The 14083-nt window shown below is 56.4% G+C and overlaps 5 protein-coding genes across 5 annotated transcripts; 3 read left to right on the top strand and 2 right to left on the bottom strand.

The window, feature by feature from the left end:
- Positions 1-705: 705 nt before the first annotated feature.
- INS49_001101 (uncharacterized protein) lies at positions 706-6144 on the top strand (the record flags this gene model as incomplete). The annotated part of the gene is made up of 3 exons (XM_043161934.1): positions 706-4321; positions 4391-4915; positions 4982-6144. 3 exons carry the CDS (start codon positions 706-708, stop codon positions 6142-6144), a joined length of 5304 nt encoding a protein of 1767 aa, XP_043030440.1.
- A 520-nt stretch (positions 6145-6664) lies between these two features.
- INS49_001100 (uncharacterized protein) lies at positions 6665-7987 on the bottom strand (the record flags this gene model as incomplete). The annotated part of the gene is made up of 1 exon (XM_043161933.1): positions 6665-7987. The coding sequence occupies one exon, from the start codon at positions 7985-7987 to the stop codon at positions 6665-6667; it is 1323 nt and encodes a 440-aa protein (XP_043030439.1).
- Positions 7988-8766: 779 nt separating this feature from the next.
- INS49_001099 (uncharacterized protein) lies at positions 8767-9734 on the top strand (the record flags this gene model as incomplete). The annotated part of the gene is made up of 6 exons (XM_043161932.1): positions 8767-8813; positions 8888-8913; positions 8988-9076; positions 9139-9268; positions 9338-9616; positions 9679-9734. 6 exons carry the CDS (start codon positions 8767-8769, stop codon positions 9732-9734), a joined length of 627 nt encoding a protein of 208 aa, XP_043030438.1.
- Positions 9735-10175: 441 nt separating this feature from the next.
- On the bottom strand, positions 10176-11088 carry INS49_001098 (uncharacterized protein; the record flags this gene model as incomplete). Its single annotated transcript, XM_043161931.1, has 2 exons — positions 10176-10591; positions 10668-11088. The coding sequence occupies 2 exons, from the start codon at positions 11086-11088 to the stop codon at positions 10176-10178; spliced, it is 837 nt and encodes a 278-aa protein (XP_043030437.1).
- Positions 11089-12010: 922 nt separating this feature from the next.
- INS49_001097 (uncharacterized protein) lies at positions 12011-12783 on the top strand (the record flags this gene model as incomplete). The annotated part of the gene is made up of 2 exons (XM_043161930.1): positions 12011-12055; positions 12139-12783. 2 exons carry the CDS (start codon positions 12011-12013, stop codon positions 12781-12783), a joined length of 690 nt encoding a protein of 229 aa, XP_043030436.1.
- Positions 12784-14083: the final 1300 nt, after the last annotated feature.

Raw genomic sequence — 14083 nt, 5'->3', positions numbered from 1 at the left:
GTCTCCGCCGCGTGGGATCGCGTTTTCTGGATCGGACTCCTGCCTACACTCCCAGCCATCCATTTTTCTATTTTGAAGCAGCAGATGTCTGTGTCATGCTTGCAGGTCCGCCGTATAGAGTTATCGATTGTTGCGAGCCCACTGATTGCCCTGGGCGTGGAGCCGTCGATTGGAGCACTTTCTGGCCAGGGTGGGCTGTATGACGTGCCACCAAGCGGTAGCTCCCAGCCCACCTCCACTCCCAGCCTCCAAAACCGCCTGCAGGAGCCAAGCGCCCGCCTGGTTGCTGTGGATACCACTCACATCCGGTGCGGCATCAACAAGGGCCCGACAAGACCTGCATACTCGGATGTTATGATCGTGCCTGGCACTGCCTGCCTGCCTTCCTGTCTCCTCCTCTCAAGAAGCCAATTGGGAATTTCAACTGCCAACCTCCTCCATTATTACCAGCCTGGGATCCAAGCATTCGCCTGGACACACACACACATCTCAAGCTGCTGCATAGCTACCACAGTCGCTCCCTCTTGTGCTCATTCATCGCACCGCATTGCATTGCGTTTCGCCATTCAGGTGGCTGGGATCGAAGCTCGAGAATTCTCATTCCTGCACCCTCTCTTGCCTCAAGCCACTCGCTCTTTGCTCCATTCAGCTTGCTCCAGTCAAGTCAAGTCATCTTTCCGACATTCTTGACTTATCAGAGCGAGGATGGACCGTTCAGGTTCACCTTCACACCCCCCAGACTACGGTCGACGTCTCTACGGCGACGATGACCACGACGACACTCCCCTTGGCCAAGGAAGCACCGCTGCCGCTGTGAGACTGCTAACATCTATGGAGGAGCCGATGTCAGAGGGCCGTCCGTACGTATTGCCAGATATCCTTCGTCCATCTCCTTTGTGTTTGCCAGCTACGAAGATCACGGCGCCGCCGCCTGCGACTTCGACCCCAGAGCACATCTCGTCGCTTAAGAAGCAGGAGGAAGGCAAAAGCCCGTCCAAGAAGCATATTTCTCCTACAGTCCACTTCGTGCCCGAGGTATCCGACGCGGGAACAACACCGCGGCGTGGGCCAGTCGCAAGCAAAGACGACCTGGGCCAGCTGCCATCAAGAGCCCCCACTGTCAAGCTTCAGAAGAAGAACAAGCCGGCGCATGTCACGCAGGCCGAGATTGCGTCGACATTGCCGGCCATCCCAGAGGGGCTCTCCCCTCGAAGGAAGTCGCTGAGGAAGTCCCACAGCGAGCCCCCAGCTAGTCCTCAAAATTCACCAGCAGCAGGCACCAGAAGCTCACCAAGACATGAATATAGTAGCCACCACACCCGCCACTCATACCAGCCATCAGTCTTTTCTACGCATTCTCACCGGGACTCCATCCTCGACCCGCCCAGCATGCCGCCACCAGACTCGACGTACATCCCATTCCGACCATTCGATGAGGACTCACCACCACGGGCGTGGAGCCCGTCGCGCACATCTGACTATGAGAGGATGCCTCCAGCCCCTGCCCAATATGAGCCGGCGGATCTGAACGGTAGTCCACGGCCAGGGACCCCGTCTTCAAGATATGGTGGAAGCCCCAGACGGCCTCTACCTCCGGCACCACTCTTCTCCGGCGGCAGTGCCCGACCTTCGTCTTTCGCCGACGACGCCACCGTCTCCATCCCACTGGAGCACGATGATGACGATGTCTTCGGCCCTGAGTCCTCTGACATGGGCGACAAAATGAGACGCGAGTCCTACTTGTCCCGTCAGGACACTTTGAGCGATGAGCTGGAGACCCCTTTTGACGACAAGGTCGATCACTATGGCCCTGCGCCACAGGGCCGACAGCAGCGACGAGGCGTGCGTGACCCGCAAATGACCCGGAAGGAGGTCCAACTTATCAATGGCGAATTGGTGCTGGAATGCAAAATCCCAACGATTCTGTACAGTTTCTTGCCTCGTCGGGACGAGATCGAATTCACGCATATGCGATACACAGCCGTAACCTGCGACCCCGACGACTTCCTATCGAGAGGTTACAAGCTGCGCCAAAACATCGGGAGAACCCTTCGTGAGACGGAACTCTTCATCTGCGTAACCATGTACAACGAGGACGAGATCGGGTTCACGAGAACGATGCACGCCGTCATGAAGAACATCAGCCACTTCTGCAGTCGCAGCAAGTCGAGGACATGGGGAGAGAATGGCTGGCAGAAGATTGTCGTGGCCATCGTCTCGGATGGTCGTGAGAAGATCCACCCCCGAACACTGGATGCCTTGGCCGCCATGGGCGTTTACCAGCACGGAATCGCGAAGAACTTCGTCAACCAAAAGGCCGTGCAAGCACACGTGTACGAGTACACGACCCAGGTCTCACTCGACTCCGACCTGAAGTTCAAGGGGGCCGAGAAGGGCATTGTCCCATGCCAGATGATCTTCTGCCTCAAGGAAAAGAACGCGAAGAAGCTGAACTCGCACCGTTGGTGCTTCAACGCTTTTGGAAAAGCATTGAACCCAAACGTATGCATCCTTCTCGATGTCGGAACAAAGCCCGGTGGCAATTCGCTATACCATCTCTGGAAGGCGTTCGATACCGACTCCAACGTTGCTGGTGCTTGTGGTGAGATCAAGGCTATGAAAGGAAAGTTCTGTCTATCCCCAGACACGATGGTTCGCACCACTCAGGGGCCCAAGGCCATCCGAGACGTCGTTGTGGGCAATTTGCTGTTCGACCACCAGGACAACCCCGTGCAATGCCTGGCTGCTGAGGCTATTCAGGCCTCGTCAGACATGAAGAAAGTCACATACACGGAGTACAACTCCTTGAACAAGACGTCCTTCATTTGTACACCGAACCATATCATGACGCTGGTGGCTCATGGGGTGAGCCCCTCCGTCCATACTGGAGGTATCGGTGTTATGTGGTGGACGCGTTGTGACAGGACAGAGCTTAATCAGGAGGAGCAGACGCTTAAGTGGGATTCGGTGATGCATGGCTTGTATACCGAAGTGTCTGAGAAGTTTGGACGCCGTCCAACTGATGGCGAGGTCCGCCAGTACCTCAGAAACATTACCTGCAAGAGTGTCATTCCGGATTCCGAGGCGGAGGGTCAGGAGGATGACGACGACATATCCCCTGGTCTTACCAAACTGTTGAAGCAACTCAAGGACATGGGCATGGACAGGACGGACCTAGATATGTCTTTGATCCGCATGCTTATACAGGACAAGATGGAGGAGTATCTTGAGGGCATCATGCCTGAGCCCGAGGAGGTTCCCGACAACGATGAAGACGACACCATCATCGACCTCGAGCCCAAGCACAAGAGAAAGTTTGCGTCCATCACCCTTGCGTCGTCCAGGCGTCCCTCGGATAAGACATACCGCCAGACTCCTGAGCTTCCATCCTCGTCTCCCGTTAAGGAGTCCCAAGATACGGGCGTCGCAGAATCCCAGGGCTCCTCCTATGTATCTGCCGTCGTCGACCCAGACAACGTGGACAAGTTCGCCGTCGTCCGTGATCAGCTCTCCAAGCCCCATGGCAACCAGAAGTGCAAGAATGTGGCCTGTAAAGGGCTTCGTCAGGTCAGTATCAAGTTCGCGAGCCAGTCGCAAGCCACGCTGGCTTTTGAGCTGCTCTCCGGGGATAATTATCGTGTTGTCGACCCCTGTGCCGTCAAGGATATGGAACTATTCACAATGACGATGGACGAGTATCTGGCCAGTTGCGAGCCCACAAAGCCACAGAAACAGAGGAAGCTGAGGCTATATCGGTCCCCTCTAAAGTTCGTGCCGTACCAGGGAGAAGTGTCCGCTGTTCCCGTCGACCCTTACTGGTTCGGCCTCTGGCTTGGTGATGGGAAAAAGAAGAGTCCCGAGATCGTCAGCACGGATCAGGAGCACAAGGTTTATATGCAGACCTATGTCGACCGCCTCAACAGTAACAGGCCTGATGGAGCTGAGCCTGTGCGAGTTGTCGAGGAGCAGGTGGCCGCATCGGGTGACGTCCGAACTATGAAGAGCGGTGAAGACATCACATGTACGATGGATTGCTTCATCTTGAGGATCTCATGCGTCACTTCCGCCAAGAACAAGACCTGGAATCCTGTTCGCGCGGGCTTGAAAGAGCTGGGCGTGTTCGGAGACAAGAGCGGTGGCATCCCTGACTGCTACATGCACGCCGACGAGGACACCCGGCTGGCTGTTATCGCAGGCCTCATAGAATCCAACGGATGGCTGGACAGCAGGACAAAATGCTACGGCTTTGAGCAGACCACTTACGAGCACAAGAAGACAGTGTTCGACCTTCGCGCTCTGGCCGTCTCATGCGGGATTCAATGTACGGACGTAACGAAGAGGCTTCACACTGGGTGCTCGGAGCCTTCCTGGAGATTCTTCATGAGTAAAGGGGTGGAGAAATTCCAGCATCACCTCCTCCTCCCCCGAAAGCGGCTGAATCTATCCTCGATCACACGGGATAACCGCGATGTTCGCACTTTCGACGTCGAGGACGCCGGTCATGGCGAATTTCGCACCATCGAGGTCTCAGGAGAACTCTACCAGCTGGCAGATCGCACCGTGGTTCATAACTGCTCCAACCTCTTGAACCCACTCGTGGCCTCGCAGAACTTCGAATACAAGATGTCCAATATCTTGGACAAGCCTCTGGAGAGTGTTTTTGGCTACATCACGGTGTTGCCTGGCGCTCTCAGTGCGTATCGATACCATGCGCTGCAGAACGATGAGACTGGCCACGGGCCTCTGAGCCAATATTTCAAGGGAGAAGTCCTGCACGGTCAGCACGCCGATGTCTTCACTGCCAACATGTATTTGGCTGAGGATCGTATTCTGTGCTGGGAGTTGGTGGCGAAGCGCGGCGAGAGATGGGTCTTGAAATACGTCAAGAACTGCACTGGTGAAACCGATGTACCTGGTAAGTCTATCAGACACTTTTTCTCGTTACTTGTTTTATGACGGAGCACACACTGAATTTTCCTAGATACCTTACCGGAGTTCATCTCCCAGCGCCGAAGATGGTTGAACGGCGCTTTTTTCGCAGCGGTGTACTCCCTCATCCACTTCAAGCAGCTTCTGGCGACAGATCACACGGTTCCGCGCAAGGCACTACTGCTCATCGAGTCGTTTTATCAGTTCATCCAGCTCATCTTCACATACTTCTCGCTCGCCAACTTCTACCTGACATTCTATTTCGTCGCAGGCGGTATCGGCGACGAGAAGGTTGACCCATTCCCACACAACCTCGGGAAGTACATCTTCGCCATTCTGCGCTACGCGTGCGTCCTCCTCATTGCCGCTCAGTTCATCCTCTCGCTTGGCAACCGGCCGCAGGGCGCCAAGAAGCTGTACCTGGCCTCCGTCATCATCTTCAGCATCATCATGGTCTACACGCTGTTCGCCTCCATCTACATCGTCGTGTATCAGATCACAAAGGGCAGCGGGTTTGATATGCATAGCACCATCATGACCAACATGATCCTTTCGGTCCTGTCGACGATCGGCCTCTACTTCGTCATGTCCTTCATCTACCTCGAGCCGTGGCACATGTTCACCTCGTTCATACAGTACTTCGTCCTGCTGCCGTCATACATCTGCACGCTACAGGTATACGCGTTCTGCAACACACACGACGTGACGTGGGGCACCAAGGGCGACAACGTGATGAAGACGGACCTGGGCGGGGCCATCGGCAAGGGCTCGACGGTCGAGCTGGAGATGCCGTCGGAGCAGCTGGACATCGACTCCGGGTACGACGAGGCGCTGCGGAACCTGCGCGACCGCATCGAGGTGCCCGAGTCCGCGACGAGCGAGTCGCAGATGCAGGAGGACTACTACAAGTCGGTGCGGACGTACATGGTCAGCTCCTGGATGATCGCCAACGCTGTGCTCGCCATGGCGGTCAGCGAGGCCTACGGCCAGAAGCAGGTCGGCGAGAACTGGTACCTCGCCTTCCTCCTGTGGAGTGTCGCGGCGCTGGCGGCGTTCCGTGCCCTGGGTTCCGGCACTTTCGCGTTCATCAACCTGGTCAATACCATTGTCGAGGGTCGCGTGAAAATGTCCCTCAAAGTCCCGAAGTGGCTCGGCGGTGTGGGCAGCAAGATTTCGGACACACTGAGCAGCGTTGGGAGCAGTGTGAGGAGGTAAAGGAAGAAAAGCAAAAGCAAAAACAACAACACACATGGGCGAAGAATGCTTCGCCTGTTAATGTTTACTGGAAAGGAGTTTCTCTGTATGGGTTTCATACATAATTTGATACCGCAAGTAGCATGGGCGTTTCTCTCCTTGGCATTTGGAATTCATGAGGGTCGATGAAGGGAAAGGTTGATGAAGGGATGAACGAGGTGACTCTGGCATGGGTCGAATGGAACATGATGATCAACCAGGCTTGGATTGTTGTTGGGAATAGGGATCACTTGCATGAGGCTATGTATATTTCACGAGTCGTGTCTGCTCTCCACTGTGATGGCATGGGGAAAGGGACAGAGAAGTGCGTTGTTCTCGAGGTTTAGATAAAAACAATGCATTACTTATAATACTCAGCCTTCAAGTCTTGCTCATGAACAATCACAGCTGTTCTTGTTGTTACCTCAAGTGACGACGGTGACATTTGCAAAGAAAAGGAGTTGGAGGTATGACGGTTCTAAAAGTCTAAGTATTGCAGTATCTAGAGCCTGGAAATGTCGAAGTCCTTGTGTCCCCACTTCTCGGTGAACTTGACCTTGGCCTGCTTTCGGTATGGAATCTTTCTCCTCGCCTCTAGGCGCCCTCTGACCAACAGGCTCCTGTAACGATCCTTGAGCAGGTTACCCTCGGGCTTGAGCAGTCTCAGCGAGTCCTGCAGCTCATCCGGGAGCACCAGCTCGAGGTCCTTCTCGGGCAGCTTCAACTTGCCCAGCTGCCTCCTCCGTAGCTCGACGTGGTCGCCCTCGCTCTCGTCCTCACTCATCTCGATCTTGGACAGGGCCAGCTGCCGCTGCTTCTCATCCACAGCCTCGGCGAGCTCCTTGATATGCTTGGCCTGCTCCTCCTTCCTCTTCGCCGCCGCCTGGTGCTTCCTAAGCCCCTCTTCCAGCTTCCTCCTCTTTGCTTTGTTACGCTGGGCCGGCGTCTTGCGCTTTGGACGTTTTGTAATCACGCCCTCGGCGTCGCTCTCGATGCCCTCCCACGCCGAGTCCTCGTCCCACTCTGAGAGCTCCGCTCGCGCCTCTGCCGCCTCTGCCTCGGCTGCGGACCGGGCTGCGGCCTCCTGTCGCTTGCGGTCTGCCTCGAGCTCCCCCAGGCGCTTGCGCTCAGCTTCGACAGCCTTCTCGCCCTCTTTCTCTAGCCGGTTGACGTAGTCCGTGACGACAGGGTTGTAGCTGAACCCGCCGGCCGGCTTGGCAACGGCGGGCACGTTCTTCCCGCTAGCAGTGAGGGATATGGGCTTCTTGGCCAGCGTTGGGGGTGGTTTCGCCCTTGTCGGTTCTGGTATCCACTCGTTCTTCTCCTGCTTTGCTATGGAGCCCGCGGCAGGGAATGTGTCCACAGCCCAAGGGTCATAGGCGGCGTCGACGACGTCGACTGTTGACTCGTGGTGCCCGTCGGCCACCTTCTTGATGCGAGTGAGCTCCTTGTGGGTGACATAGTTTGTGCGCTGGCGCTTGACGGGTAATATGCCGTCGGTGGTCTTGTCGGCGGGTCTCTTCTTGCTGGACACGGCCGGAACCACGGACCGCGCGGAGATGATCTCGTCGGCCTTGAGGCCCTTGACCTTGGGGACTCTCTTGGTGTTGTTGGAGTCACCGCCGGTGTCGAGGACGAAGAGGTCGGCAGAGTCCTTCTCGGCGATGACACCGCCTTGGATGATCTCGTCATTCAGGTCCTCGAGGCCCTTCTTCACCTCGGTCACGTCGACGTTCTTCCTCCATGCCTTCTTGCCCTTTCGCGAGGGTTGGGTGTGCTGTTGAGGCGCATCAGGGTTTCCTGTGCGACCCCTGAGGACAGCCATCTTGATATTTAATTATTTCAAGGGTAGACCAGGAGAGAATTTTGTCCGTCGGTTAGAGATGGTGAGGTCTGGACGGGGTCAATTGCTGGTGGACGACCGGACAAACGAACAAATAGATTGATGGACTGATAGACTGGGAGAGGGACTGATTCCCTGGACCCATCTCTCCAAATGCTCTATGGACTGGAAAAAATCAGAGATGGGGAAGGTTATCGATAAACAAGCCCACTAACGGACTGGGCCCAGGCTTCGAAGGCTTGCAGAGAGCCCTGCAGAGCTGCATGACGGCGGGCATTTCGTCACCAATCACTGGCTGTCCTGCAGCCCCACAGCGCGGGCGCCGAGACGCTGGCCAACGCGGTGAAAGGGGATCCAGATGTCGTGGAGAAAGATAGACTGCGCGGTTCTCCGTATCTACTGTACAACTGGTCGTTGAGAGGGGACCCCGTTTCTACACCGTTTGTTTCTCGCTGCTGGCGTCCCGCATTTGGCCAAGGCAAGCAAGCTGTCAAGAGCTCCGAATAAGATTTCAACGACCGAGAGCCCGCCTGCCCAAGCACTTGAACAAAGGCAATTCAACCCTCCATCCAACCTGCTCGATCTACACCGGCTCAGCCAACTTCCAAGCGGCGAGACATAACAAATCCATACCTACCTGCCTGACTATCTGCGTAGACGGCCCCTCAGAGAGCGTCTTTCCTTTTCCTGTCCCACCAAACTGACGCCATCGCTCGCCCGATCTTTACACAACCAGCCAATTCCACGGAAAATCCAACAAGATGGCGCAAGCAGGAGGTTCCTACAACAACCCCCTCAAGAAGTTCAAGTAAACTACTCTCACCTCTGGCTGGTGTCTACCGTCCTCGGGCGCATTGGGGCTAATCATCTACACCTCTGCAGGCTGGTCTTCTTGGGCGAACAGAGTGGTATGTCCAGTCAGATCAGGATCTCCGAAGCCACGCACAGCGTACGCTAATATCGTGTCCTCGTCTTCTTACAGTGGGCAAGACATCTCTCATCACCCGGTTCATGTACGACTCGTTCGACAACATGTACCAAGCCACCATCGGCATCGATTTCCTCTCCAAGGTGATTCAAGCCCGATCCGCAGAAACGGGAGGCCCAGAACGGGATGCTGACGCAAATCGCAGACCATGTACCTCGAAGACAGGACAGTACGGCTGCAGCTCTGGGACACGGCTGGCCAGGAAAGATTCAGGTCCCTGATTCCCTCCTACATCCGAGACTCGAGTGTCGCCGTGGTGGTCTACGATATTTCAAGTGAGCCGACACGGGACCCGCCACAAGATTCCCCGAGTGGGAACATTAGCTGATACGCAGGGAAACTAGACGCGAAATCATTCCAGAACACGAGGAAGTGGATCGATGACGTCCGGGCCGAGCGAGGGAACGACGTGATCATTGTCCTTGTGGGCAACAAGACCGATCTTAACGACAAGCGCGAAGTCACCACACAGCAGGGCGAGGAGGAGGCCAAGAAGAACAACCTCATGTTTGTGGAGACGAGCGCCAAGTTGGGCCACAACGTGAAGACGCTGTTTAAGAGGATAGCCCAGGCCCTGCCAGGCATGGAGGGCAGCGATGCCGCTGCGCAAGCCACCAACCAGAGTAAGTTTTGGCCCCGTCTGCTATTGCGACGGAGGACTGTGACGTGCTGACATCTTTGGAAGTGATCGACGTGAAAACGAACAACTCGCCAACCAGCCAGGAGGGCTGCGCCTGCTAAACGAGCGTGGCAGTTTTAGACCTTTACGGACGAGCGGCCTCGGTACCAGTACCGGGACGAGGCATCCGGGGCTGTATCTTGTAGAAAGCAGCAATCAGCCAGGCCGGCATATCATTGGCCATGGGCTCCCAGCATGAGCGATTGTATAATAAACAACGATTAATGGGTCATGAATGACGACCCACGATTTCTTCCGACTGATAAGACCTTTTAGTATACTATCTAATTCATCTTCAGACCTCTTATCTAAAGTCTCGGCTGCGGGCGGCGAGGCTGCTGCTGATTTGCAATCGTAGATGCTGCGCGTCGCGCTTGAAACGGCCGTTGAGCCTTTGCCATTTTTGTCCGGGATGGCTTTCGGCTCGTAAAATCCTCCACCCAACGATGTCTCAGAGGGAACACGGTCCCGGAGTGATCTCATGCAAGGGCCTCATTCCCCGTTCATTTCCGAGACTGCACCGAGCCATCTGCCATGCCAAAGTAGGCCGCCACGGGCTTCTGGGCGCTGCTCTCGACCTGGAAGCCATTCGCCCCGGCGAACAGCCCAACCTCGACGACACCGACGATCTTGATGAGCCTGCCGGCCAGGCCGTCAACGGTCCAGACGCCGTTCTCACCGTCCTGGCCCTTGAGGTCCTTGGCCAGGGCGAGAGGCGGGAAGGGCGCGTCGATGAGCGAGTTGCCGTTGTCAGTCACTATCGAGCCCGCCTTGCCCGGCAGGCCGGAGCGCAGCACGGGGTTGATGGCGCCCAGCTTCTTGAGCTCTGCCAGCACGTGCCCTGTGGCCTGGTAGACGACCTCTATCGGGATGCCCTTCTTCCAGCTCGTCCCCAGCCTGGCGGACATTTTCCTGAAGTCTAGGCACACATGGGGTGTTAATTTCTCCTCAAGTAAATAAAATACGGGGCAAAAGAAGCAGCCGCCCCCACTCACCAGCGACACAGACAAACTTCTTCGCCTTGGTGACGATCAGCTTCTCCTGGAACAGGCACGCGCCGCCGCCCTTGATGAGGTTGAGCTCCTCGTCGACCTCGTCTGCGCCGTCGAAGCAGACGTCGAGCTGCTTGCCCTCGGGCAGGTCCTGGACGTACTGCAGGTTCAGGCCGGCGCCGCGGATGAGCTCGCGCGACTGCTCGCCCGTGGGGAAGAAGGCCATGCGGGAGGTGGTCTCGCGGCCGAGGGCGGCGATTGCCTCGACGACGTAGATGACGGTACTGCCGGAGCCGATGCCCACGTGCGTGTATGTGAGGTCCATGTGCTCCTTGACGGCCTCGTACGCCGCCGCGCGCTTGGACGACTCGACCAGGCTGGCCTGCTCGGCCGCGCTGAGCGCCGATGTGGATGTTGTCGCCATGGCTCGGGGGGCTGCGGCGTGCTTGTTACTGTGGCTGCGTTTGTGGGCTCTGAATGTGCCCCGGGGAGTGTGTGGCTGTCCTGCTTGCTGCTGAACAGTCCGTGAGGCCGGGCAAGGAGTGTAGTGTCTCCGGCTTATATGAGCCGCTGCAGGTGTTACAGGAAGTGCGGCAACAAACGTGGGAGAACGGCTGGCGAGTCGTAGACGCATTAATAGGACGAACTTGCGAGTCTTGTAGGAAAGTCAAGACCAGTCACAAATTTTCAAGCTTGCAGTCCGGGTCAATGTCTCGCATACTACTGGTGGGTGCATGGGGAATTGTCGTCTACATGCTCCGGGACTCAAGTCCCGGGGCTCATCCTCAACTCACGATGAGAAGCGCCGTTCGCGGGGGCTGAGTCATCAAAGAACAGGTCTTGATCATGGAATCGTCGGCGGGTCGATTGACCTACATCTTAGCGACGGAATTATAAACAGACAGCTACAGACTTGAGAAGCTGCCTCTCTGCACATAAGATTTGGCATTGAGTCGTGAAAGCCCTTGTCGATTCAGCGAGGCACATGGCGACAGGCTCCAGTCCGGATAGGTAAGCTGATGGTCGGTTGGATTGTATCTAGGTGGTATCTCGACATACCTAGCAAGCCTAATCCTAATCGCAGGGGGTGGTCGGTGTGGGTGGCTCGGACCGGGAGTGACGCTGCAGCCCGAAGCATCCGTCCCTAGGTATTCGCCCCCAAGGGCTAATTCGATCTGGATTGTTTCCTGTTTTACATCGGACCCTGATTAATCAATCACCTTTCGCATTGACGACAACACCCCTAAAAGCCGACCGACCCAAGACCACCAATACCTTGCATCCAGGATCAGTATTCTGGCTGGAATTCACGATTTCTGCATTTTGAGGAGCGTACGAGAAGTAATATGGCAACCTCAAGAGGCCTGCGGCTGTGGCTGCCTAAGCCCAAGGTACGCAGCATCACCACCCCGTGCTCACGCCAGCCCAGACGCTCAACTGTCGCGCTACCCGACCTGCTAACCACCTCGCGCAGACCTTCCTCGGCCTGATGAGTCTCCAGACCGGCACCGAGATGATTTCGATAACGCTCCTCATCAACAAAGTCACGGGCCTCTACGGGCTGCTCGCAATCCTGACCGGCTTCTCCCTCGACGCGGTCCAGCTCTCCATGTACCTATACTCCGTCGCCGTGCTCGGTGCCCTCGCGTTCCTGATCCCGCACATCCGGAGGCAGACTCCGTTGCAGAATCTGTCGCTGGCGTGGCTTTACATTGTCGACACGGCTGCCAACGCCGCGTACACGGTGACGTTTGCGGTGCAGTGGTACCTCAAGTCGGGCGGCAACCCGGAGGGCGACGCGGCTGAGCAGGCCACGGACACGGCAGCTAGCATGGTGCTGATCGCGGGGTTCACACTATTCAGGGTGTACCTGATGCTCGTCATCATGAGCTTCACGAGGCAGGTCCTGCAGAGACACATGGCCGGGTTGGCCGGCGACAAGGGCGCTGTAGTGCTGCCGTTTACCACCGGGTCGCCCGACAGCGAGGGCTGGAGGGGCAAGCTGGGACGTGCGATGCTATTCGTTGGCCAGGACTACTGGGTCGGCGTCAGGGAGGACGAGGAGTGGGCACCTGGCCAGCGCGTGCCGCTGGTCGCTGATGAAACCGACGACGAGTAGACAAAGCGGAGCTTGGGAGCATTTGCGCGCATGTTCATTGGCGAAGTGTTTTGCATGTACGATAGCATCGGTCGGCGTTTCTGCTTTATCTTGGATCATAGATACTACAGGTAATGGCTAATGGGACAAGGGTTTTTGCTCGAGCAAGATGGGCAGCTTGGTTGGATGCAGCGATTTTGATGGCGAGCACATCCTCGTTATCTACCAAGCAAGTGTCAACCGATGTGCAGCATCCCGAGATGTGCGACCGGGTGTAGGCTGCATCTTTGGTTCTCAAGCAGAACACCAAGCATGTGCATAAAAGGGCAACCTTGGAATGCATGCTGTCCCGACCGCGTGGTCTAGACTGCGCCGAGTCCGCCGAGCCCCAGATATGATCCAGCAAGTCGGGCTCAAGAGACTGGGCTATTGCGTTGGTACTGCATCGTCTATAAATGTATAGGTGTGGCGCAGTATCGCCGTCCAATGGGTGCAACAGGGTGTGCGACAAGGTTTGGCTGGTGTCGAGGCAGGCCAGAACAGCTTTTCGGATCTTAAAATGCTTGTTTGAAAGAACGATGTACACAGTATGCCAATGTCCTCAGCGGTGCAGATGCGTGTGCGTGCATGAAACAGTCTCTTGCTATGGCGCGGTCTGTCGGAGATGGAGGGCATCTGGGAACCCTATTGACTTTGCCTCAAAGCCTCACAACAGAAGATATTATTCCTCAAAGTCAGGCTCAGCGCTTGAATGGATGAATTGTTCTGACGACGCCCGAGAGTCTTGTTGCCTTCACTGAGACGTGGCGGGCAGACTGGAGGGTTGGCACACCCAAGACAAGCCTGGGCATGGGGAGGTGTGGAGGTCTGGAAAAAATCTCGAAGGTCTTGTGTGTGGGAGACATAGAGAAGAAGCCCTGTGTGAGAAGGAGGCAAGGGAAGGTTTGACCACACGTTTCTGTGGCCTGCTCACGGTTCTTGGCGATGGCTCGTGGCCAAGAGGTTGTCTGTGGAATACCATAGCGGGGGACGTGCATGAAATGCTTCTCAGTTGGTCGTCTGACTCTGCTCGCCCAGACCAAGACCGGGGGGTTGCAGCGAGCGAGGACAAGAGGACGATCGCAGCGCGGGGAGTGTTCGCTGCTGGGTCGACCAAGACTCAAGACTCGTGGGAGGGTGGGATGAAATGAGATGGCACCGGTCTTGACCTCTCAGCTGTCACGCTGTGCCAGCATGCCAGCCTGCCAGCCCTGCAGCCGTTGTGCTGGAAAGATGAGGTTGATCCTCCCCCCATGCAGGTGGGCTGGCGGAGAGAGAGAGA

The sequence above is a fragment of the Diaporthe citri genome, assembly GCF_014595645.1.
Source record: "Diaporthe citri strain NFHF-8-4 chromosome Unknown scaffold_1, whole genome shotgun sequence".
NCBI lineage: Eukaryota > Fungi > Ascomycota > Sordariomycetes > Diaporthales > Diaporthaceae > Diaporthe > Diaporthe citri.
Note: the sequence above shows the minus strand (reverse complement) of the source record. Positions and strands in the feature narration are given on the sequence as shown.